At 32.8% G+C, this 24875-nt stretch overlaps 1 protein-coding gene, 1 long non-coding RNA gene and 26 other non-coding genes across 28 annotated transcripts in view; 2 read left to right on the top strand and 26 right to left on the bottom strand.

Moving 5' to 3' along the window:
• The window catches only part of LOC109182684, a 3889-nt gene extending 685 nt beyond the window's left edge, over window positions 1–3204 (top strand). Inside the window, exon 3 of the long non-coding RNA XR_002054394.1 lies at window positions 3103–3204. This is a non-coding gene — a long non-coding RNA (uncharacterized LOC109182684). The remainder of the gene's footprint in view (window positions 1–3102) is intronic.
• Window positions 3205–3466: 262 nt separating this feature from the next.
• Window positions 3467–24875, top strand: LOC109182611 (cytochrome P450 76A2-like). The gene is made up of 3 exons (XM_019332761.1): window positions 3467–4008; window positions 23177–23424; window positions 24802–24875. Exons 1-3 carry the CDS (start codon window positions 3467–3469, stop codon window positions 24873–24875), a joined length of 864 nt encoding a protein of 287 aa, XP_019188306.1.
• TRNAV-UAC lies at window positions 5583–5655 on the bottom strand. The gene has a single exon. It is a non-coding gene; the product is annotated as a tRNA-Val (tRNA).
• Window positions 5865–5937, bottom strand: TRNAV-UAC. The gene has a single exon. It is a non-coding gene; the product is annotated as a tRNA-Val (tRNA).
• TRNAV-UAC lies at window positions 6116–6188 on the bottom strand. Its single transcript has one exon. It is a non-coding gene; the product is annotated as a tRNA-Val (tRNA).
• Window positions 6886–6958, bottom strand: TRNAV-UAC. The gene has a single exon. It is a non-coding gene; the product is annotated as a tRNA-Val (tRNA).
• TRNAV-UAC lies at window positions 8220–8292 on the bottom strand. The gene has a single exon. It is a non-coding gene; the product is annotated as a tRNA-Val (tRNA).
• TRNAV-UAC lies at window positions 9002–9074 on the bottom strand. Its single transcript has one exon. It is a non-coding gene; the product is annotated as a tRNA-Val (tRNA).
• Window positions 9353–9425, bottom strand: TRNAV-UAC. Its single transcript has one exon. It is a non-coding gene; the product is annotated as a tRNA-Val (tRNA).
• TRNAV-UAC lies at window positions 9677–9749 on the bottom strand. The gene has a single exon. It is a non-coding gene; the product is annotated as a tRNA-Val (tRNA).
• Window positions 10594–10666, bottom strand: TRNAV-UAC. Its single transcript has one exon. It is a non-coding gene; the product is annotated as a tRNA-Val (tRNA).
• TRNAV-UAC lies at window positions 11405–11477 on the bottom strand. Its single transcript has one exon. It is a non-coding gene; the product is annotated as a tRNA-Val (tRNA).
• Window positions 11891–11963, bottom strand: TRNAV-UAC. Its single transcript has one exon. It is a non-coding gene; the product is annotated as a tRNA-Val (tRNA).
• TRNAV-UAC lies at window positions 12252–12324 on the bottom strand. The gene has a single exon. It is a non-coding gene; the product is annotated as a tRNA-Val (tRNA).
• On the bottom strand, window positions 12576–12648 carry TRNAV-UAC. Its single transcript has one exon. It is a non-coding gene; the product is annotated as a tRNA-Val (tRNA).
• Window positions 13435–13507, bottom strand: TRNAV-UAC. The gene has a single exon. It is a non-coding gene; the product is annotated as a tRNA-Val (tRNA).
• TRNAV-UAC lies at window positions 13727–13799 on the bottom strand. Its single transcript has one exon. It is a non-coding gene; the product is annotated as a tRNA-Val (tRNA).
• Window positions 14246–14318, bottom strand: TRNAV-UAC. The gene has a single exon. It is a non-coding gene; the product is annotated as a tRNA-Val (tRNA).
• Window positions 14597–14669, bottom strand: TRNAV-UAC. The gene has a single exon. It is a non-coding gene; the product is annotated as a tRNA-Val (tRNA).
• On the bottom strand, window positions 15930–16002 carry TRNAV-UAC. The gene has a single exon. It is a non-coding gene; the product is annotated as a tRNA-Val (tRNA).
• TRNAV-UAC lies at window positions 16384–16456 on the bottom strand. Its single transcript has one exon. It is a non-coding gene; the product is annotated as a tRNA-Val (tRNA).
• TRNAV-UAC lies at window positions 16792–16864 on the bottom strand. Its single transcript has one exon. It is a non-coding gene; the product is annotated as a tRNA-Val (tRNA).
• Window positions 17112–17184, bottom strand: TRNAV-UAC. The gene has a single exon. It is a non-coding gene; the product is annotated as a tRNA-Val (tRNA).
• Window positions 17900–17972, bottom strand: TRNAV-UAC. The gene has a single exon. It is a non-coding gene; the product is annotated as a tRNA-Val (tRNA).
• Window positions 18359–18431, bottom strand: TRNAV-UAC. The gene has a single exon. It is a non-coding gene; the product is annotated as a tRNA-Val (tRNA).
• On the bottom strand, window positions 18683–18755 carry TRNAV-UAC. Its single transcript has one exon. It is a non-coding gene; the product is annotated as a tRNA-Val (tRNA).
• On the bottom strand, window positions 19120–19192 carry TRNAV-UAC. The gene has a single exon. It is a non-coding gene; the product is annotated as a tRNA-Val (tRNA).
• On the bottom strand, window positions 24498–24570 carry TRNAV-UAC. The gene has a single exon. It is a non-coding gene; the product is annotated as a tRNA-Val (tRNA).

Below are 24875 nucleotides of genomic sequence, written 5' to 3'. Positions count from 1 at the left end.
AAAAAACTTATTAACAAAACACTTATATTGATTTTTTAACCAAATCAAACACTAATAATGATCAAATAAACTAAAATTGACTGATAAACAAACTATTTTACCAAACAGGGCCATATATAATAAAATAGGGGTAAGCCAGCTAAGATGACAAGAGACTTAATTTACGTTTGTAACTACACGTCACGAGTTCAAATCCTTGCTTCCTTTGTTTGAATCGGTCAAATATATATATATATATATATATATATATATATATATATATATATATATATATATATATATATATATATATATAAGCTTGTTGGCCTTTGAAACTTGATTGATACTTTTGTTGGTCCGATTCTTGGCCAATTGACTATAGTCAATTGGCCTATTCTAAGGGTTTAATTTTTTTGAATAAAAAGATAGATGGATAGAAGTTAGTTACTGTGATATGATCTGTATCTTGTAATGATGATGATTGGAACAATCCGTGCAAGTGATTGAAGTATTGCTTTAGTAAAGTAGATGGAAGTAAGCAATTCAAGGGAAAATATTACACAGACTCTTATTTCTTATTCTCAATTTTTAATTTCTCATACAAATTTTTGATACAGACACTTTTTTTGTGACTTATATTATATAATAAAAAATATTTTATTATTATTTATCACATCATAAAATAAAAATGAGATAGTAAAATTTGAAAATCCATATAATAAAATTCGTAAGCAAAGTTGGTTAAATGAATGCCTACCAAGCCGTGGACTGGTCTTTGCTTGGCGTCAGAATCATGGGGCATTACTGTCACCATAAAGCTAGACCTCATAATGCACGTTGCCTTTAATTTAGTTTCCTAATAATTGTCCCTCTATATATATCAGAAAATTCTGAAAGGAGCAAAAAATTTTACTCTCAACTATACTCTCCGAGATAGTGTACGTAATTTCAGTCAATCGAAATCATGGGTCTTATACTCTTATCCATTTTAATTTTGTTTATTTTCTATATTGTGAAGACAATTCAAAAAGTATGTTATTTTGGAGTACGTAAAAATAAGAGTTTATGTAGGAGTACTCATATAAACTTGATAACCAATGCAAGGATAAATATGACTAAATTCTAAACTTGACGAATCAAACTATAGATATAGTGGGAATATATATTGTGAGTTACACATTATTATTTAGAACAGATATTATTTATTTTAATAAGCAAGATAAATAATTGAAATTATAATAATTTGTAAATAATTATATTTTGCCAAAAAAAGAAACAGAATATTTTTCTAATATTGATATTCTTTTCTAATGACATGGTGCATTATGATTTCATGATGTATAGTACATATTCGCATACCTACCCTGCATCAAATATTTTTTTCATCAGTAGGTAAATAAGATAGAAATAACCATGGTTTGGGTCAAATTGATCGAATGACTACGATCTAAAATGACGTCGTTGAATTTTATAAGTTAGATAGAATAATATACTTTATGACTTGACAGAGCATTTGAAAGGATGTAAATTACGGTAACTCAATGGCTCATCAAGTATATAATTAAGCTTTTAGTTGCAATAATTATGGAGTAAAAGTATGTGCCACATACAATTATAAGAAAAGTAAAAATTTACCAAATAAAACTACTAACAGTGAGTTACATGACGATTGATGACAGATTGCTTTCTGGATATATATATATATATATATATATATATATATATATAAAATTTGTATATAAATGTTACTGTAAATACAAATACGACGTAGTTTTGGGGATGACTACTATTTAGACAATGAGATTTAGGGGTGTACAAACCTTAGTGAAAGTTTGGTTAACCGATCAAACCAAAACATTTCGGTTAACTGTTCTGTAACTGAAAAATTTCGGTTCAATTAATGGTTAAAAGATTTGTAAAATTTCGGTTAACAGTTAATTCAGTTCGAAACTATCGGTTAACCCAATTAACAAAACGATTAACCAAAATTTAAATGATATATATATATATATATATATATATATATATATATATATATATATATATATATATATATATATATATATATATATATATATATATATATATATATATATATATATATATATATATATATATATATATATATATATATATATATATATATATATATATAGAGAGAGAGAGAGAGAGAGAGAGAGATAATGTATTCAAATGAGGACTGTGCGGACAAGTGTAGTCGTGTGCCATTAGTCTGTGTGTGTGCGCGCGCGCGTGTGCGTGGATGTTTGGATTTTATAATTTCTGCTTTTATGTTTAATTTGTAATTTGTAATGTTGTTATGGTATTGTGTTTGCATATTTTGTTATGGACTTATTATTATAGGTATTATTTTAATTAAATTTATTATTATATGTATTATTTTAAAAATTTAAAACTTTAGTTTAAAAATCTTCGGTTAATCCGTTAATTGAACGGTAATACAAGCTTTGATTCAGTTAACAGTTAAAACTTTAAAGCTTAAGTTCACACGTTTTGGTTAACCGATTATACCCCTACCGAGGCTAGATAGAAATGAAAATGCTTTGCAAAACAAGAGACGAGCGAATTTGATTTTTCAGATTGATTGATAGAGGGGATCGGTGGTCGTAAAGGTGGAATTGGACCGAATGAATAAAAATGGGCTAAGTTTTTTTTTTTTTTTTTCATTTGATAATTTTGGAAAGTATTGGCCTGGGTTATGTCATTTTGAATACAATATTTAATTAAAAATTGTAAAATAAAATTACTTAAGTAATAAATATCCAATTAATATATAAAATTTAATTTTTTTACTAAATCAATTCTTCGTTATTTATGTACATCCCGAGTCATTCCTTAACCATCATTTTAACTCTGTCAATTTATTTTTTTTAGAAAACAAGTCGTATGGTAATCATAATAATACACAAGCATCATTTTTTCAATCGGATATGTTTTTTGATAATGCTCAGCCGTTGTTAGAATCAACTGTTGGTTCACCAGCATTTAGTCGAGTTAATCCCATAGTGAATGGTAATAAAATTAATTTGTTATATCAATAGCCTACCTAACTATTTTACTGAAGCATTTTAAAATTTTCTCCCTTGCTGTAAATAATTGCAGTGGCCAGTAGTGAAGCATTATACGGTGGATTTATGATTTGCTCTCCAAAAACATCTATTAACATGCCTACAAATGGTAATATAACTTACATTGAAATTATTTATAATAGCCTTTACATTTTATTATATACAAATTTTGATTGATTTGTTGCTGTAATTTAGAGAAAATTACACTTTTGGTCCTATGACTATAGGGGGGTGGTAATTTCAGTTCATGACTTTTAAAACTAACAGATTTAGTCCTTTTAATATGCTTTTTTTACACATTAAGTCCTTCCGGCTAATTTGCCGGTAGATTTTCGCCGGAAAAACAAATTCATTTGTTTATTAATTTTTTTTGGGGGGGGGGGTTAAAATGGTCACAAATGTCTGAGAAAAAAGGGGATAAACGGTGGCTTATATTTCCTTCCTTAAAATGGACGCCGCACGTGTCGTTTAGCGAGTTGGCTTCCAAACACGGTCCTATAATGACACTGTGGTTAGGCTCAATGAGCACGGTGGTGATTTCCTCCAACGAAGCCGCCCGGGAGATGTTCAAGAATCACGACGTGGTGCTCGCCGGCCGGAAGATTTACGAGGCGATGAAGGGAGATTTTGGGAACGAAGGGTCGCTCATTACGGCCCAATACGGCCCGCACTGGCGGATGTTGCGGCGACTATGCACTACGGAGTTTTTCGTCACGAGCAGGCTCGAAGCCCTCCGAGGGGTGAGCACGAAATGCATAGACCACATGGTGAGGTACATGGGAGAAGCCGGAAACTCCGGCACGGCGGCGATCGACGTAGGGCGGTTCTTCTTCTTGATGTCGTTTAACATCATCGGAAACCTCATGTTCTCGAAGGACCTGCTGGATCCAAGATCCGAGAGGGGCGCCAAGTTCTTTTACCATGCAGGGAAAGTGATGGAGTTCGCGGGGAAGACATTTGTGACCATTTTACCCCCCCCCCCCCCCCCCCCCCCCAAAAAAAAAAAAAATTAATAAACAAATGAATTTGTTTTTCCGGCGAAAATCTACTGACAAATTAGCCGGAAGGACTTAATGTGTAAAAAAAAAAGCATATTAAAAGGACTAAATCTGTTAGTTTTAAAAGTCACGAACTGAAATTATCACCCCCCCCCCCCCCTATAGTCGTAGGACCAAAAGTGTAATTTTCTCTTTAATTTAAATTATTGATTTATTTCAATTAATGTGTTTATTATGTATTTATTTGTTCTTATTGTTTCCCAAAAATATTGTAGGTGTTAGCAACCAAAGTAATATATAAAATTTAATTTATATTACGAGATGCATTCATAATTGTGTCTTTAAAGTACACGTCATTCTATGATAATCATTTAAACATTGATATTTTTCTTTACAACCAAAGTAATATATAAAATTTAATTTATATTACGAGATGTATTCATAGTTGTGTCTTTAAAGTAAGTCATTCTATGAGAATCATTTAAACATTGATATTTATTTATTTTTTGAATACTATCAACTCTATTACAATGTAGTATCTGTTCTATACTGTCTCAAACTATTGCAGCCTAAATTAAAGAGTCAATACCCCACCACCACGGTTTGATCCTGTGACCTCCCCTCAAGGGGAGTCACAAAGGTGTCATCTAAGCACAAGGTGTTTGGCATTGATATTTTTCTTTCTTTCTTTTTGTTTTTTGAAAATGAGTCGGTATTGCAATACACTGTTAGTTCTTCAGCATTTTATCCAGTTAATCCAAGATTGAATGGTGAGCAAATTTTGTTTTCCAACACCTTATTATACACACCTATTTTCTTCAGTATAAAATGCAATTATAAATTACATGAATATTATTACAAATTATAAAACTATTACTATATAAAATCTAATAACTATTATGCTTAATTATTAAGCTAATAATTACATGAATATTATTATAATTACAATTAAACATGGTATAAAAGTATAATTGCACACTATTAGTATACTTACCTAATAATTATTATGGTAATTAAGAAATTAATTACATAGATATTAGTATAATTGATTAATAATTATTATGTTAATTAAGCTAATAATTACACGGATATTAATATAATTACAATTAAACATGAGTTGTTGGATTTTTATAATAATTACAATGAAATCATTCAGATGGATGAGGAAAAACTAAATGTGATATGGTGAAAATGAATATACTTAAGGTATAAAAGTATTTTTTTTGAATGCTATTGACTCTATTAACATTGGTTGTTGAATTTATTTTTATAATAATTACAATTAAATTATTTCTCATTTTTCCAATTTTTATTTTAGTAATAATAGAATTACATATCGATCTTTTTAAGATAATTACACACAAACGAAACATATATTATTCAATTAATTGAGTTGAGTGATTGAGTGATTTTTCCAATATTTACTTTAGTAATAATAGAATTACATATCGATCTTTTTAAGATAATTACACACAAACGAAACATATATTATTCAATTAATTGAGTTGAGTGGTACTATTGATGCCCAGGATCAAACTGGGGACCTTCAGTGTGTAAGACTGACGTGATAACCACTACACCACAGTAACCTTCGCAAGTTTAGATGTAAAAAGATGTAAATATTGAAATTATTAAATTGTTCCTCTATTTAACACTAAATGAACGGAATGACAAACGGACGGCTAAGTTGAACAAAAATACAAAAGTCTGAGACTATATTAGGTCACTACGACCATTTTGGTATTAACTCCTCTATTTTCGTATTTTTGAGGGACTAATTGACTGATTAGGAGAGGGCTATTGTTGCCCAGGATCGAATTGGGGACCTTCAGTGTGTAAGACTGACATGATAACCACTACACCACAGCAACCTTCGCATGTCTAGATTTAAAAAGAAGTAAATATTGAAATTATTGAATAGTTCCTCTATTTAACACCAAGCGGACGGAATAAATTGAAAACAAAAACCGCACCCTTAAATTTATTAAGCTCACATAAACATGTTGCATTACCTTTAGAATCTGGAATATAGTAACATGAGGAGAGCGTTGTTGCTGCCCAATATCAAACTAGGGACCTTTAGTGTGTAAGACTGATGTGATAACCACTACACCACAACAACCTTCGCAGGTTTAGATGTAAAAAGATGTAAATATTGAAATTACTGAATTGTTCCTATATTTAACACCAAGCGGATGGAATAAGGCGAACTAAATTGAAATAAAAAACCGCACCCTTAAATTTTTTAGGATGAGGAGAGCGCTGTTGCTGCCCAGGATCGAACAGGGGACCTTTAGTGTGTAAACTAACGTGATAACCGCTACAAATATTGAAGTAGTAACATTTTCATATATATTTGACAGACTAATTAATTAAGAGAGCAATGTTTCTGCCAAGGATCGAACTGGGGACCTTCAGTGTGTAAGACTGACATGAAAACAAAAACCGCACCCTTAAATTTAAATAGTAAACTTTTCATGTTTTCTTATTTTTGAGAAACTAATTAATTAGTTAAGAGAGCGATATTGATGTCCAAGATTGAACTGGAAACCTTCAGTGTGTAAGACTGACGTGATAACCACTACACCACAATAACCTTCACAGGTTTAAAAGTTAAAAGATGAAAATATTGAAATTACTGAATTGTTCCTCTATTTAACACCAAACGAACGGAATACGACGCACTATATTGAAAACAAAAACCGCACCCTTATTTTTGAGACTCACATAAACTTGTTGCATTACCTCTAGAATCTGAAAAATAATAGCATTTTCATGTTTCTAGGAGACAAATTGACTTTAATTAGTTAGGAGAGCGATGTTGTTGCCCAGGATTGAACTGGAGACCTTCAGTGTGTAAGACTGATGTGATAACCACTACACCACAACAACCTTCAAAGGTTTAGATGTAAAAAGATTTAAATATTGAAATTACTGAATTGTTCCTCTATTTAACACCCAACGAACGGAATACGGCGAACTAAATTGAAAACAACCTTCAGTGTGTAAGACTTACGTGATAACCACTACACCACAACAACCTTCGTAGGTTTAGATGTAAAAAGATGTAAATATTGAAATAATTGAATTGTTCCTCCATTTAACACCAAATGAACGGAATTTGGCGAACTAAATTGAAAACAAAAACTGTACCCTTGAATTTTTTAGACCCATATAAACTTGTTGCATTACCTCTAGAATCTGAAAAATAATAGCATATTCATGTTTTTGGTAAACTTGTTGCATTACCTCTAGAATCTGAAAAATAATAGCATATTCATGTTTTTGGGAGACAAATTGACTTGTGTTCAGATAAATAGTAAACAACTTTTAATGTTTTCTTATTTTTGAGAAACTAATTAATTAGTTAGGCTAGAGCAATTGCTGCCCAAGATCGAACTGGGGACCTTCAGTGTGTAAGACTAACATGATAACAACTACACCACAACAACCTTCGCAGGTTTAGATGTAAAAAGATGTAATTATTGAAATTACTGAATTGTTCCTCTATTTAACACTAAACGAAAGGGTTAAAGCGGACGAAATTGAAAACAAAAACCGCACCCTTAAATTTTTAAGACTCACAAAACCTTGTTGCATTACCTCTAGAATCTGAAAAATAATAGCGTTTTCATGTTTTTGGGAGACAAATTAACTCGAGTTCTGATAAATTGTAAACACCTTTTAATGTTTTCTTATTTTTGGGAAACTAATTAATTAGTTAAGACAGCGCTGCTGCTACCCAAGATCGAACTGGGGACCTTCAGTGTGTAAGACTAACATGATAACAACTACACCACAACTACCTTCGCAGGTTTAGATGTGAAAAGATGTAAATATTGAAAGTACTGAATTGTTCCTCTATTTAAAACCAAACATACGAAATAAGGCGGACTAAAATGAAAATAAAACCGCACCCCTGAGGACCTTCAGTGTGTAAGACTGACGTGATAACCACTACACCACAACAACCTTCGCAGGTTTTGATGTAAAAAGATGTAAATATTGAAATTACTGAATTGTTCCTCTATTTAACACTAAACGAAAGGGTTAAAGCGGACGAAATTGAAAACAAAAAACCGCACCCTTAAATTTTTAAGATTCACATTTTAATGTTTTCTTATTTTTGAGAAACTAATTAATTAGAGAGCGCTGTTGCTGCCCAAGATCGAACTGGGGACCTTCTGTGTGTAAGACTAACATGATAACAACTACACCACAACAACCTTCACGGGTTTAGATGTAAAAAGATGTAAACATTAAAAGTACTGAATTGTTCCTCTATTTAAAACCAAACAAACGAAATAAGGCGGACTAAATTGAAAACAAAAACCGCACCCCTAAGGACCTTCAGTGTGTAAGACTGACGTGATAACCACTACACCACAACAACCTTTGCAGGTTTAGATGTAAAAAGATGTAAATATTGAAATTACTGAATTGTTCCTCCATTTAAAACCAAACAAACGAAATAAGGCGGACTAAATTGAAAACAAAAACCGCACCCTTAAATTTTTAAGACTCACATAAACTTGTTATTTTTAAGAGACTAATTAATAAGTTATAGTTATTAATAGAGCGATGTTGTTGCCCAGGATCGAACTAAAAACCTTCAGTGTGTTAGGCTGACGTGAGAAACCACTACACCACAACAACCTTCACAGGTTTAGAAGTTAAAAGATGTAAATATTAAAATTACTAAATTGTTCCTCTATTTAACACCAAACAAACGGAATACGGTGCATTATATTGAAAACAAAAACCGCACCCTTATTTTTGAGACACACATAAACTTGTTGCATTACCTCTAGAATCTGAAAAATAGTAGCATTTTCTTGTTTTTGGGACACAAATTGACTCGTGTTTTGATAAATAGTAAACAGCTTTTCATGTTTTCTTATTTTTGAGAAACTGATTAATTAGTTAGGTGAGCAATGTTGTTGCCCAGGATTGAACTGGAAACCTTCAGTGTGTAAGACTGACGTAATAACCACTACACCACAACAACCTTCGCAGGTTTAGATGTAAAAAGATGTAAATATTGAAATTACTGAATTGTTCTTATATTTAACACCAAACGAACGGAATAAGGCGAACTAAATTGAAAACAAAAACTGTACCCTTGAATATTTAAGACTCACATAAACTTGTTGCATTATCTCTAGAATCTGAAAAATAATAGCATTTTCATGTTTTTGGGAGACAAATTGACTCGTGTTCTGATAAATAGGAAACTTTTCTTGTTTTATTATTTTTGTGAAACTAATAAATTAGTTAGGAGAGCGATGTTGTTGCCCAGGATTGAACTAGAGACCTTCAGTGTGTAAGACTGATGTGATAACCACTACACCACAACAACCTTCACAGGTTTAGATGTAAAAAGATGTAAATATTGAAATTACTGAATTGTTCCTTTATTTAACACCCAACGAACGGAATATGGAGGACTAAATTGAAATAAAAAACGACACCCTTATTTTTGAGACTCACATAAACTTGTTGCATTATCTCTAGAATCTAAAAAATACTTGTTGCATTACCTCTAGAATCTAAAAAGTAATATCATTTTCGTGTTTTTGGGAGACAAATTGACTATAGTTTGGAGAGCGATGTTGCTGCCCAGGATTAAACTGGGGACCTTCAGTGTGTAAGACTGACGTGATAACCACTACACCATAACAACATTCACAGGTTTAGATGTAAAAAGATGTAAATATTGAAAGTACTGAATTGTTCCTCTATTTAAAACCAAACAAACGAAATAAAGCGGACTAAATTGAAAACAAAAACCGCACCCCTGAGGACCTTCACTGTGTAAGACTAACGTGATAACCACTACACCACAACAACCTTCGCAGGTTTAGATGTAAAAAGATGTAAATATTGAAATTACTTAATTGTTCCTCTATTTAACACCAAACGAACGGAATACGACTCACTAAAACAAAAACCGCACCCTTATTTTTGAGACTCACATAAACTTGTTGCATTACCTCTAGAATCTGAAAAATAGTAGCATTTTCATGTTTTTGGGACACAAATTGACTCGTGTTTTGATAAATAGTAAACAACTTTTCATGTTTCCTTATATTTGAGAAACTAATTAATTAGTTCGGAGAGCGATGTAACTGCCCAAGATCAAACTGGAGACCTTCAGTGTGTAAGATTGACGTGATAACCACTACAACACAACAACCTTCGTAGGTTTAGATGTAAAAAGATGTAAATATTGAAATTACTGAATTGTTCTTATATTTAACACCAAACGAACGGAATAAGGCGGACTAAATTGAAAACAAAAACGGCACCCTTAAATTTTTAAGACTCACATAAACTTGTTGCATTATCTCTAGAATCTGAAAAATAATAGCATTTTCATGTTTTTGGGAGACAAATTGAATCGTGTTCTGATAAATAGCAAACTTTTCTTGTTTTCAAATTGACTCGTGTTCTGATAAATAGCAAACTTTTCTTGTTTTATTATTTTTGAGAAACTAATAAATTAGTTAAATTAGTTAGGAGAGCGATGTTGTTGCCTAGGATTGAACTAGAAACCTTCCGTGTGTAAGACTAACGTGATAACCACTACACCACAACAACCTTCGCAAGTTTAGATGTAAAAATATCTAAATATTGAAATTACTGAATTGTTCCTCTATTTAACACCCAACGAATGGAATACGGCGGACTTAATTGAAATAAAAAACCACACCCTTATTTTTGAGACTCACATAAACTTGTTGCATTATCTCTAGAATCTAAAAAATACTTGTTGCATTACCTCTAGAATCTAAAAAGTAATAGCAGTTTCTTGTTTTTGGGAGACAAATTGACTCTAGTTTGGAGAGCAATGTTGCTGCCCATGATTGAATTGGAGACCTTCAGTGTGTAAGACTGACGTGATAACCGCTACACCATAAAAACATTCGCAGGTTTAGATGTAAAAAGATGTAAATATGGAAAGTACTGAATTGTTCCTCTATTTAAAATCAAACAAACGAAATAAGGCGTACTAAATTGAAAACAAAAACCGCACCCCTGAGGACCTTCACTGTGTAAGACTAACGTGATAACCACTACACCACAACAACCTTCGCAGGTTTAGATGTAAAAAGATGTAAATATTGAAATTACTTAATTGTTCCTCTATTTAACACCAAACGAACGGAATACGGCGCATTATATTGAAAACAAAAATCGCACCCATATTATTGAGACACACATAAACTTGTTGCATTACCTCTAGAATCTGAAAAATAGTAGCATTTTGATAAATAGTAAACAGCTTTTCATGTTTTTCTTATTTTTGAGAAACTGATTAATTAGTTAGGTGCGCAATGTTGTTGCCCAAGATTGAACTGGAGACCTTCAGTGTGTAAGATTGACGTGATAACCACTACACCACAACAACCTTCACAGGTTTAGATGTAAAAAGATGTAAATATTGAAAGTACTGAATTGTTCCTCTATTTAAAACCAAACAAACGAAATAAGGCGGACTAAATTGAAAACAAAAACCGCACCCCTGAGGACCTTCACTGTGTAAGACTAACGTGATAACCACTACACCACAACAACCTTCGCAGGTTTAGATGTAAAAAGATGTAAATATTGAAATTACTTAATTGTTCCTCTATTTAACACCAAACGAACGGAATACGGCGCATTATATTGAAAACAAAAATCGCACCCTTATTATTGAGACACACATAAACTTGTTGCATTACCTCTAGAATCTGAAAAATAGTAGCATTTTGATAAATAGTAAACAGCTTTTCATGTTTTCTTATTTTTGAGAAACTGATTAATTAGTTAGGTGCGCAATGTTGTTGCCCAGGATTGAACTGGAGACCTTCAGTGTGTAAGATTGACGTGATAACCACTACACCACAACAACCTTCACAGGTTTAGATGTAAAAAGATGTAAATATTGAAATTACTGAATTGTTCTTATATTTAACACCAAACGAACGGAATAAGGCGAACTAAATTGAACACAAAAACTCACAAAAACTGTACCATTGAATTTTTAAGACTCACATAAACTTGTTGCATTATCTCTAGAATCTGAAAAATAATAGCATTTTCATGTTTTTGGGAGACAAATTGACTCGTGTTCTGATAAATAGGAAACTTTTCTTGTTTTATTATTTTTGAGAAACTAATAGATTAGTTAGGAGAGCGATGTTGTTGCCCAGGATTGAACTGGAGACCTTCAGTGTGTAAGACTGACGTGATAACCACTACACCACAAAAACCTTCGCAGGTTTAGATGTAAAAAGATGTAAATATTGAAATTACTGAATTGTTCCTCTATTTAACACCCAACGAACGGAATACGGAGGACTAAATTGAAATAAAAAACGACACCCTTATTTTTGAGACTCACATAAACTTGTTGCATTATCTCTAGAATCTAAAAAATACTTGTTGCATTACATCTAGAATCTAAAAAGTAATATCATTTTCGTGTTTTTGGGAGACAAATTGACTATAGTTTGGAGAGCGATGTTGCTGCCCAGGATTAAACTGGGGACCTTCAGTGTGTAAGACTGACGTGATAACCACTACACCATAACAACATTCACAGGTTTAGATGTAAAAAGATGTAAATATTGAAAGTACTGAATTGTTCCTCTATTTAAAACCAAACAAACGAAATAAGGCGGACTAAATTGAAAACAAAAACCGCACCCCTGAGGACCTTCACTGTGTAAGACTAACGTGATAACCACTACACCACAACAACCTTCGCAGGTTTAGATGTAAAAAGATGTAAATATTGAAATTACTAAATTGTTCCTCTATTTAACACCAAACGAACGGAATACGACGCACTAAAACAAAAACCGCACCCTTATTTTTGAGACTCACATAAACTTGTTGCATTACCTCAAGAATCTGAAAAATAGTAGCATTTTCATGTTTTTGGGACACAAATTGACTCGTATTTTGATAAATAATAAACAGCGATGTTGTTGCCCAGGAATGAATAGGAGACCTTCAGTGTGTAAAACTGACGTGATAACCACTACACCACAACAACCTTCGCAGGTTTAGATGTAAAAAGATGTAAATATTGAAATTACTGAATTGTTCTTATATTTAACACCAAACGAACGGAATAAGGTGGACTAAATTGAAAACAAAAACCTCACCCTTAAATTTTTAAGACTCACATAAACTTGTTGCATTATCTCTAGAATCTGAAAAATAATAGCATTTTCATGTTTTTGGGAGACAAATTGACTCGTGTTCTGATAAATAGCAAACTTTTCTTGTTTTCAAATTGACTCGTGTTCTGATAAATAGCAAACTTTTCTTGTTTTGTTATTTTTGAGAAACTAATAAATTAGTTAGGAGAGCGATGTTGTTGCCCAAGATTGAACTAAAAACCTTCAGTGTGTAAGACTGACGTGATAACCACTACACCACAACAACCTTCACAGGTTTAGATGTAAAAATATCTAAATATTGAAATTACTGAATTGTTCCTCAATTTAACACCCAACGAACGGAATACGGCGGACTTAATTGAAATAAAAAACCACACCCTTATTTTTTAGACTCACATAAACTTGTTGCATTATCTCTAGAATCTAAAAAGTAATAGCATTTTCATGTTTTTGGGAGACAAATTGACTCTAGTTTAGAGAGCAATGTTACTGCCCAAGATTGAATTGGAGACCTTCAGTGTGTAAGTCTGACGTGATAACCACTACACCACAACAACATTCGCAGGTTTGGATGTAAAAAGATGTAAATATGGAAAGTACTGAATTGTTCCTCTATTTAAAATCATACAAACGAAATAAGGCGTACTAAATTGAAAACAAAAACCGCACCCCTGAGGACCTTCACTGTGTAAGACTAACGTGATAACCACTACACCACAACAACCTTCGCAGGTTTAGATGTAAAAAGATGTAAATATTGAAATTACTTAATTGTTCCTCTATTTAACACCAAACGAACGGAATACGACACATTATATTGAAAACAAAAACCGCACCCTTATTTTTGAGACACACATAAACTTGTTGCATTACCTCTAGAATCTGAAAAATAGTAGCATTTTCATGTTTTTGGGACACAAATTGACTCGTGATTTGATAAATAGTAAACAGCTTTCCATGTTTTCTTATTTTTGAGAAACTGATTAATTAGTTAGGTGAGCAATGTTGTTGCCCAGGATTTAACTGGAGACCTTCAGTGTGTAAGACTGACGTGATAACCACTACACCACAACAACCTTCGCAGGTTTAGATGTAAAAAGATGTAAATATTGAAATTACTGAATTGTTCTTATATTTAACACCAAACGAACGGAATAAGGCGAACTAAATTGAAAACAAAAACTGTACCCTTGAATTTTTAAGACTCACATAAACTTGTTGCATTATCTCTAGAATCTGAAAAATAATAGCATTTTCATGTTTTTGGGAGACAAATTGACTCGTGTTCTGATAAATAGCAAACTTTTCTTGTTTTATTATTTTTGAGAAACTAATAAATTAGTTAGGAGAGCAATGTTGTTGCCCAGGATTGAACTAGAAACCTTCCGTGTGTAAGACTGACATGATAACCACTACAGCACAACAACCTTCGCAGGTTTAGATGTAAAAATATCCAAATATTGAAATTACTGAATTGTTCCTCTATTTAACACCCAACGAACGGAATACTGCGGACTTAATTGAAATAAAAAACCACACCCTTATTTTTGAGACTCACATAAACTTGTTGCATTATCTCTAGAATCTAAAAAATACTTGTTGCATTACCTCTAGAATCTAAAAAGTAATAGCATTTTCATGTTTTTGGGAGACAAATTGACTCTAGTTTGGAGAGCAATGTTGCTGCCCATGATTGAATTGGAGACCTTCAGTGTGTAAGACTGACGTGATAACCGCTACACCACAACAACATTCGCAGGTAAAAAGATGTAAATATTGAAATTACTTAATTGTTCCTCTATTTAACACCAAACGAACGGAATACGGCGCATTATATTGAAAACAAAAACCGCACCCTTATTTTTGAGACACACATAAACTTGTTGCATTACCTCTAGAATCTGAAAAATAGTAGCATTTTCATGTTTTTGGGACACAAATTGACTCGTGTTTTGATAAATAGTAAACAGCTTTTCATATTTTCTTATTTTTGAGAAACTGATTAATTAGTTACGTGAGCAATGTTGCTACCCAGGATTGACCTGGGGACTTTAAGTGTGTAAGATTGACGTGATAACCACTACACCACAACAACCTTCGTAAGTTTAGATGTAAAAAGATGTAAATATTGAAATTCATGAATTGTTCCTCTATTTAACACCAAACGAACGGAATTTGGAGGACTAAATTGAAAACAAAAACTGCACCCTTGAATTTTTTAGACTCACATAAACTTGTTGCATTGCCTCTAGAATCTGAAAAATAATAGCATTTTCATGTTTTTGGGAGACAAATTGACTCGTGTTCTGATAAATAGGAAACTTTTCTTATTTTATTATTTTTGAGAAACTAATAAATTAGTTAGGTGAGCGATGTTGTTGCCCAGGAGGCCTTCAGTGTGTAAGACTGACGTGATAACCACTACACCACTACAACCTTCAGAGGTTTAGATGTAAAAAGATGTAAATATTGAAATTACTGAATTGTTCCACTTTTTAACACCCAACGAACGGAATACGGAGGACTAAATTGAAATAAAAAACGACACCCTTATTTTTGAGACTCACATAAACTTGTTGCATTATCTCTAGAATCTAAAAAATACTTGTTGCATTACCTCTAGAATCTAAAAAGTAATATCATTTTCGTATTTTTGGGAGAAGAATTGACTATAGTTTGGAGAGCGATGTTGCTGCCCAGGATTAAACTGGGGACCTTCAGTGTGTAAGACTGACGTGATAACCACTACACCATAACAACATTCACAGGTTTAGATGTAAATATTGAAAGTACTGAATTGTTCCTCTATTTAAAACCAAACAAACGAAATAAGGCGGACTAAATTGAAAACAAAAACCGCACCCCTAAGGACCTTCACTGTGTAAGACTAACGTGATAACCACTACACCACAACAACCTTCGCAGGTTTAGATGTAAAAAGATGTAAATATTGAAATTACTTAATTGTTCCTCTATTTAACACCAAACGAACGGAATACGACGCATTAAAACAAAAACCGCACCCTTATTTTTGAGACTCACATAAACTTGTTGCATTACCTCTAGAATCTGAAAAATAGTAGCATTTTCATGTTTTTGGGACACAAATTGACTCGTATTTTGATAAATAGTAAATAGCGATGTTGTTGCCCAGGAATGAACAGGAGACCTTCAGTGTGTAAAACTGACGTGATAACCACTACACCACAACAACCTTCACAGGTTTAGATGTAAAAAGATGTAAATATTGAAATTACTGAACTGTTCTTATATTTAACACCAAACGAACGGAATAAGGCGGACTAAATTGAAAACAAAAACCGCACCCTTAAAATTTTAAGACTCACATAAACTTGTTGCATTATCTCTAGAATCTGAAAAATAATAGCATTTTCATGTTTTCAAATTGACTCGTGTTCTGATAAATAGCAAACTTTTCTTGTTTTATTATTTTTTTTCTTGTTTTCAAATTGACTCGTGTTCTGATAAATAGCAAACTTTTCTTGTTTTATTATTTTTGGGAAACTTATAAATTAGTTAGGAGAGCGATGTTGTTACCCAGGATTGAACTAGAAACCTTCAGTGTGTAAGACTGACGTGATAACCACTACACCACAACAACCTTCGTAGGTTTAGATGTAAAAAGATGTAAATATTGAAATTACTGAATTGTTCTTATATTTAACACCAAACGAACGGAATAAGGCGAACTAAATTGAAAACAAAAACTGTACCCTTGAATTTTTAAGACTCACATAAACTTGTTGCATTATCTCTAGAATCTGACAAATTGACTCGTGTTCTGATAAATAGGAAACTTTTCTTGTTTTATTATTTTTGAGAAACTAATAAATTAGTTAGGAAAGCGATGTTGTTACCCAGGATTGAACTGGAGACCTTCAGTGTGTAAGATTGACGTGATAACCACTACACCACAACAACCTTCGCAGGTTTAGATGTAAAAAGATGTAAATATTGAAATTTCTAAATTGTTCCTCTATTTAACACCCAACGAACGGAATACGGCGGACTAAATTGAAATAAAAAACCACACCCATATTTTTGAGACTCACATAAACTTGTTGCATTATCTCTAGAATCTAAAAAATACTTGTTGCATTACCTCTAGAATCTAAGAAGTAATATCATTTTCGTGTTTTTGGGAGACAAATTGACTATAGTTTGGAGAGCGATGTTGCTGCCCAGGATTAAATTGGGGACCTTCAGTGTGTAAGACTGACGTGATAACCACTACACCATAACAACATTCACAGGTTTAGATGTAAAAAGATGTAAATATTGAAAGTACTGAATTGTTCCTCTATTTAAAACCAAACAAACGAAATAAAGCGGACCAAATTGAAAACAAAAATCGCACCCCTGAGGACCTTCACTGTGTAAGACTAACATGATAACCACTACACCACAACAACCTTCGCAGGTTTAGATGTAAAAAGATGTAAATATTGAAATTACTTAATTGTTCTTCTATTTAACACCAAACGAACGGAATACGACGCACTAAAACAAAAACCGCACCCTTATTTTTGAGACTCACATAAACTTGTTGCATTACCTCTAGAATCTGAAAAATAGTAGCATTTTCATGTTTTTGGGACACAAATTGACTCGTGTTTTGATAAATTGTAAACAGCGATGTTGTTGCCCAGGATTGAACTGGAGACCTTCAATGTGTAAGACTGACGTGATAACCACTACACCACAACAACCTTCGCAAGTTTAGATGTAAAAAGATGTAAATATTGAAATTACTGAATTGTTCATATATTTAACACCAAACGAACGGAATAAGGCGGACTAAAATGAAAACAAAAACCGCACCCTTAAATTTTTAAGACTCACATAAACTTGTTGCATTATCTCTAGAATCTGAAAAATAATAGCATTTTCATGTTTTTGGGAGACAAATTGACTCGTGTTCTGATAAATAGCAAACTTTTCTTGTTTTCAAATTGACTCTTGTTCTGATAAATAACAAACTTTTCTTGTTTTATTATTTTTTTTCTTGTTTTCAAATTGACTCGTGTTCTAATAAATAGCAAACTTTTCTTGTTTTATTATTTTTGAGAAACTAAAAAATTAGTTAGGAGAGCGATGTTGTTACCCAGGATTGAACTAGAAACCTTTAGTGTGTAAGACTGACGTGATAACCACTACACCACAACAACCTTCGTAGGTTTAGATGTAAAAATATCTAAATATTGAAATTACTGAATTGTTCCTCTATTTAACACCCAACGAATGGAATACGGCGGACTAAATTGAAATAAAAAACCACACCCTTATTTTTGAGACTCACATAAACTTGTTGCATTATCTCTAGAATCTAAAAAATACTTGTTGCATTACCTCTAGAATCTAAAAAGTAATAGCGTTTTCATGTTTTTGGGAGACAAATTGACTCTAGTTTGAAGAGCGTTGTTGCTGCCCAGGATTAAACTGGGGACCTTCAGTGTGTAAGACTGACGTGATAACCACTACACCATAACAACATTCACAGGTTTAGATGTAAAAAGATGTAAATATTGAAAGTACTGAATTGTTCCTCTATTTAAAACGAAACAAACGAAATAAGGCGGACTAAATTGAAAACAAAAACCGCACCCCTGAGGACCTTCACTGTGTAAGACTAACGTGATAACCACTACACCACAACAACCTTCACAACTTTAGATGTAAAAAGATGTAAATATTGAAATTGCATAATTGTTCCTTTATTTAACACCAAACGGACGGAATACGGCGCATTATATTGAAAACATAAACTTGTTGCATTACCTCTAGAATCTGAAAAATAGTAGCATTTTCATGTTTTTGGGACACAAATTGTCTCATGTTTTGATAAATAGTACACAATGTTGTTGCCCAGGATTGAACTGGAGACCTTCAGTGTGTAAGACTGACGTGATAACCACTACACCACAACAACCTTCGCAAGTTTAGATGTAAAAAGTTGTAAATATTGAAATTACTGAATTGTTCCTCTATTTAACACCAAACGAACGGAATTTGGAGGACTAAATTGAAAACAAAAACTGCACCCTTGAATTTTTTAGACTCACATAAACTTGTTGCATTGCCTCTAGAATCTGGAAAATAATAGCATTTTCATGTTTTTGGGAGACAAATTGACTCGTGTTATGATAAATAGGAAACTTTTCTTGTTTTATTATTTTTGAGAAACTAATTAATTAGTTTGGAGAGCGATGTAACTGCCCAAGATCAAACTGGAGACCTTCAGTGTGTAAGATTGACGTGATAACCACTACAACACAACAACCTTCGTAGGTTTAGATGTAAAAAGATGTAAATATTGAAATTACTTAATTGTTCCTCTATTTAACACCAAACGAACGGAATTTGGAGGACTAAATTGAAAACAAAAACTGCACCCTTGAATTTTTTAGACTCACATAAACTTGTTGCATTGCCTCTAGAATCTGGAAAATAATAGCATTTTCATGTTTTTGGGAGACAAATTGACTCGTGTTATGATAAATAGGAAACTTTTCTTGTTTTATTATTTTTGAGAAACTATAAATAATAGCATTTTTGTTGCAACTTATTAGCTCAAACATGATTGATCAAAGGAACTGCAGAAAGTGAAAGTAAGAGACAAGCCCAAGAGGATATTCATATTTATATATCTCTGTATGTTCCATACAACCATAACACATCTATATATAATATACAAATGTAACAGAAGACATAATGCAGCCATTAATCACTTAACCGTTACATAATCAATACTAATAATGGCCACACTAAATACATATTTATAACACTCCCCCTTGGACATTATTTGGCCACGATCTTGCCTCATTAAAAACTTGATAGGAAAACCCTGTGGAAAAAACCTAAACTATAAGAGAGTACAATAGAAAATATATTCATGCCTCATTAAAAACTTCACTAGGAAAACCACGTGGGAAAAAAACCTAGTTGAAGAAAAGAGTACATGATATATATAAAAACATATATTGTATTGGTCACCTCATTAAAAACCTTAACTTAAGAAAATTCTGTAGGAAAAACTTAGTTAAGGGAAAAAGAGTACAACTATTAGCCTTCAAGGCATAATCAGCATAATCTTCAGGATTTTGGGATTTGTCTACTGAAACAATTATTTTTGCTACATTTCCCCATTTACATTATTGTATCATACTCATGAAAACTAGTGAAGAAAAGAGTACATGATGTGTTGCAAATAGTGCACAACTGATAGTCTTTTATGACTTAATCCGCAGGATTTTACGTCCAATCTTCCGGATTGATTCGAGTAAATCTACTTCCTGTCTCCCCCTGAAGATAACAATCTTCAACTTCTACATATATTTCATTGATGTTTACACCATAAAAATTGATTGAGATAATAAGTATGTCCATTATCAACTCTTTATTGAGCACATAATGGTACATATTATTCCTTCTATGTGAGGATAATAACCCCATTCGCAACTCTTTAAAAAGTAAATAATGGCACATAATGATACTAAAATAAATCCTCATTTCGGGAATTATAAATCCATTAGGGATTTTTCAAGATAAACTTGAGGATATATTTAGAATATTTTCAAGAGGAAACGGTATTTAAGTTTCCCAATCACATATAACATTACTTTGTTCTTGGGGAGAAAATACCTTTAGTCAATTTATATTGACTATAAGAAAGATCATAGTTAGTAACTTACTAACTTTTATACTTCTTATTTTGTGATTTTCATTCATCACATTTTGAGAAAATCCATCAAGGATTTTAAATATAAGTAACAAGTTACTCATATAAATATGTGATAACTATTAGCTATTAGCTACATATCTAATTTATTTACTGCTAGTTTTATTGAATAGCGGAATATAAAGCCATGACTAATATTGGGTCTCTGCGAAAACCCTCCACACGCCTTTTATTAGCGAATTCTTATTTGTATGCCTTAATTGCTATTTTCTATGAAAACAGTTAGCACGCTGCAGGCGTTATACTACTATTTTCATTTCTGGATCCAGATTTTATGAGCAATAGAGGCAAAATATGTTGTCGACAACTGTAACAGCTTTGTAAATATTTTTTATACACATGGCAATTTTGTATCAACCAAATATATGGCATTTCCCAAGAGTATTTGGATTTGGTTGTTCCGATTCCCAGTATTTTAGTTATTTGGTGCACCTACAATTTTACTGGGGGTTTTCGTCTTCTAGACGAATATCTTCAGGATAAAATTTCTATATTTCTGGAGTGACGAAATTTCTATACTAGATCTAGTTTTGTAAATTCTTAAACCAATATATGCTTCTAGCATAATGGTAGAGATGTTTAGTCCTAGTTGGGGATTTCAACTCTTAAAATATTTTCTATGGACTTAGTCACTCCTTGGAATTTCTAGCAGATAATTTGTTCAATGTCTGAACTTCTGGTTCTATAAGGCTAGTACATAAGATTTTTATCAATTTCTCAGCATTTATGTAATTAGAAAATTTCAAATCTCCCCCTAATGCCGAGAAAAGATCTTATAATGCAACCAACATCACCATTGATTTCTCATGATGGGATATAGCTAGAAGGGTTGCATACTAAAAAAAATTGAACGCAGATAGGGAAATGCATCATGTACTAGCATATGTGATATGTAGTGGATCAGGATATTCAATTTTTGAAGGTCCCCAAAAAGAATATGTCCTCAAAAAATACTTAATTTGCTTTCCAAAAAAATGCCGTAAATAATATGAGCAATAATATGTCCTGCATGCATGGAGCTAACACCTCATAGTATGTTGATGAAATTAGACACCAAACAAAAAAAATTGTCAAATTTTCACTTCTGGATAAGCAATATATATTGATTTTGATGGCAATTTATAAGGACAATGAAACATAATTATTGGGTGAGTTACACCAATTCCCATGAATGCACAACCAATTAACCATAAATAATAATAAAACTTGGTTAGTAGGCAAGAAACGCTATATGGCTAGCTCAGAAGAGACCGTATCATCTCCTTTTAATCAAGGCAGTGGCCCAATACTCATTTCTAGTGATGAATCGCGACTGTCCGATTCTGATGATGTTGCAAAGTATGATGATCATCTAGGGGCATGCTTATTAGATAACGTATGCCTATTAGGCCTGATATGCTTATTGCATAAAAGGAATAAAAAAGGATGTATGATTTATCTTTATTTGCTTTCAGATTTTGGATCTTCTGAAAAGGCGAATTATGGCTATTTGTGCCAAAATAAATAAATGCATACATTCATGCTTCATAATGCAAACTCCAATAATATCAAAATCACAAGATATATTTTCATAAGCAAATTAAAATCTCAAATAATCAAATTGAATAATTTAAATCAATAATACTATGCACTTAATTCGATTATATGCATAATAATAATCTTGAATTAAAAGTATGAATATGAGAATAAATATAAATATTCATTCTCAACCAACATGGATATCAAAATCCAAGAATAATGATGACGATAAGGTTACGATACATAAAATTCTCAATTGAAAAAAAAATATTACTTAATAGTAATAATGTGATAATTTTTTTTTTTTGTATGGTACCTGGAAATCATTATTACCACATAAAATTTGAATAAGCAATTTCAATAGAAATTTAAAATATGATTCCCATATCATAATCAAGATTATTATGACAAACTAAAAAAAAATGCAATATCTAATTGCCACAAAAAACCTTTTCCAAAAATATGATACAAAATCACATTTTAGCATTATCAAATTATGGCAAAATTGTAAAATTATTTCTAGCCATAAAAATGATTAAATGGTAACCATGAGAAAGTTTATCAAAACAGATGCTCACATTACCAAAAATAAGAATAATAACATGCTTTGAAAAATATTATGCAGTTACCTGATTAATTCAAAACTGTAAATGACAGCTGTAAGAATCTGCTTGTGCGGCTATTCCCCTTCAGGACGCCATCGCAAAACATCACTGCTGCCATCGCCTATCGCGACGCACGGATCGCCGGCAGCCGGCCAATTGTAGCCTTCGTCATTGAACAGCGATGCTGCCATCACACCCGGCGAAACCAGGAAGAAAGAAACAACAGCAGCGAGCCCCAAAAGGCAGCCGCGTCGTCGTATAACAACAAACGGATGTTTGAATCCAGCGAACAAGCAGAAGGTATATTTTGTTTATTGATTTCGGAAAAAAATAGAATAATTTCTGGAAAGATTCATGCATATGCCTTTCTGTTTGGAGCCTGCGTATTATACATGCTTAGCAGTGGCGTAGCGGATCTGTCCTCCCTCTCCCCGGCGGCTTCGAATTGAAGGAGATCGACGGCACGTCGGCACGTACAGACATCCGATCGTCGAACCGTAGATCGCCGGCTGCGACGCAACCGAACTGTTCTGGTCTAGATCGACGGCGTCTCGCGGAGATCTCCGATCACCATTCATATTTTAGCAGCCGCCGAATGGGGAAAGAACATCACCGGAGGAGCACTGCTGGAAAATTCGGCGCTAAACAAAGTTTTGATGTCTCGTTTCTACTGGAATTGCAATACTTGAAATGTGCTCATCATGTGGTAATCGTTAACATGTTAATCTTCAAAATCACATCGAATGGATTTTCTGCAGCATAATAAGGTTCACAACCACCTTTCGATATTTAGAAACAAATTCACAAAAAAAATAGAAACAAACTTATCTGATTCCACAGATCATCCCATGAACAACAAACTGACTAGAGCAGCCGAAGTTCATCATCACTCTTGCTAAACCAACTGTAGCAGGTCGGTACGATTTGTTCGACTAGACCCAGAATTCTTTGCGGCGGAGAAACATATTGAAGAAGAGACTAGAGAGGCGTCGCCAGCGAGGCTTGATCAATTGGTTAGAGTGTGCTGATAACTTGTTGCAACCTATTAGCTCAAACATGATTGATCAAAGGAACTGCAGAAAGTGAAAGTAAGAGACAAGCCCAAGAGGATATTCATATTCATATATCTCTGTATGTTCCATACAACCATAACACATCTATATATATAATATAGAAATGTAACAGAAGACATAATGCAGCCATTAATCACTTAACCGTTACATAATTAATACTAATAATGGCCACACTAAATACATACTAATAATGGCCACACTAAATACATATTTATAACAATTTTCATGTTTTTAGGAGACAAATTGACTCGTGTTCTAATAAATAGTTATTTTTGAAAAACTAATTAGTTAGGAGGGCTATGTTGTTGCCCAAGTTCAAACTGGGGACCTTCAATGTGTAAGACTGACGTGATAACCACTACACCACAACAACCTTCACATGTTTAGATGTAAGAAGATGTAAATATTTTAAATTACTTGAATAAGGCGGACTAAATTGAAAACAAAAACCGCAGCCTTAAATTTTTAAGACTCACACAAACTTGTTCCTCTATATAACACCAAACGGACGGAATAAGGCGGACTAAATTGAAAACAAAAACCGCAGCCTTAAATTTTTAAGACTCACACAAACTTGTTACATTACAACTTGAATGCTGCCCAGGATCGAACTGGAAATCTTCACTGTGTAAGACTGACGTGATAACCACTACACCACAACAACCTTCACAGGTTTAG

This window comes from Ipomoea nil, unplaced genomic scaffold (assembly GCF_001879475.1).
Source record: "Ipomoea nil cultivar Tokyo-kokei standard unplaced genomic scaffold, Asagao_1.1 scaffold1074, whole genome shotgun sequence".
NCBI lineage: Eukaryota > Viridiplantae > Streptophyta > Magnoliopsida > Solanales > Convolvulaceae > Ipomoea > Ipomoea nil.
The sequence above is the reverse complement of the archived record's forward strand: the minus strand, read 5'-3'. Positions and strand labels throughout refer to the sequence as shown.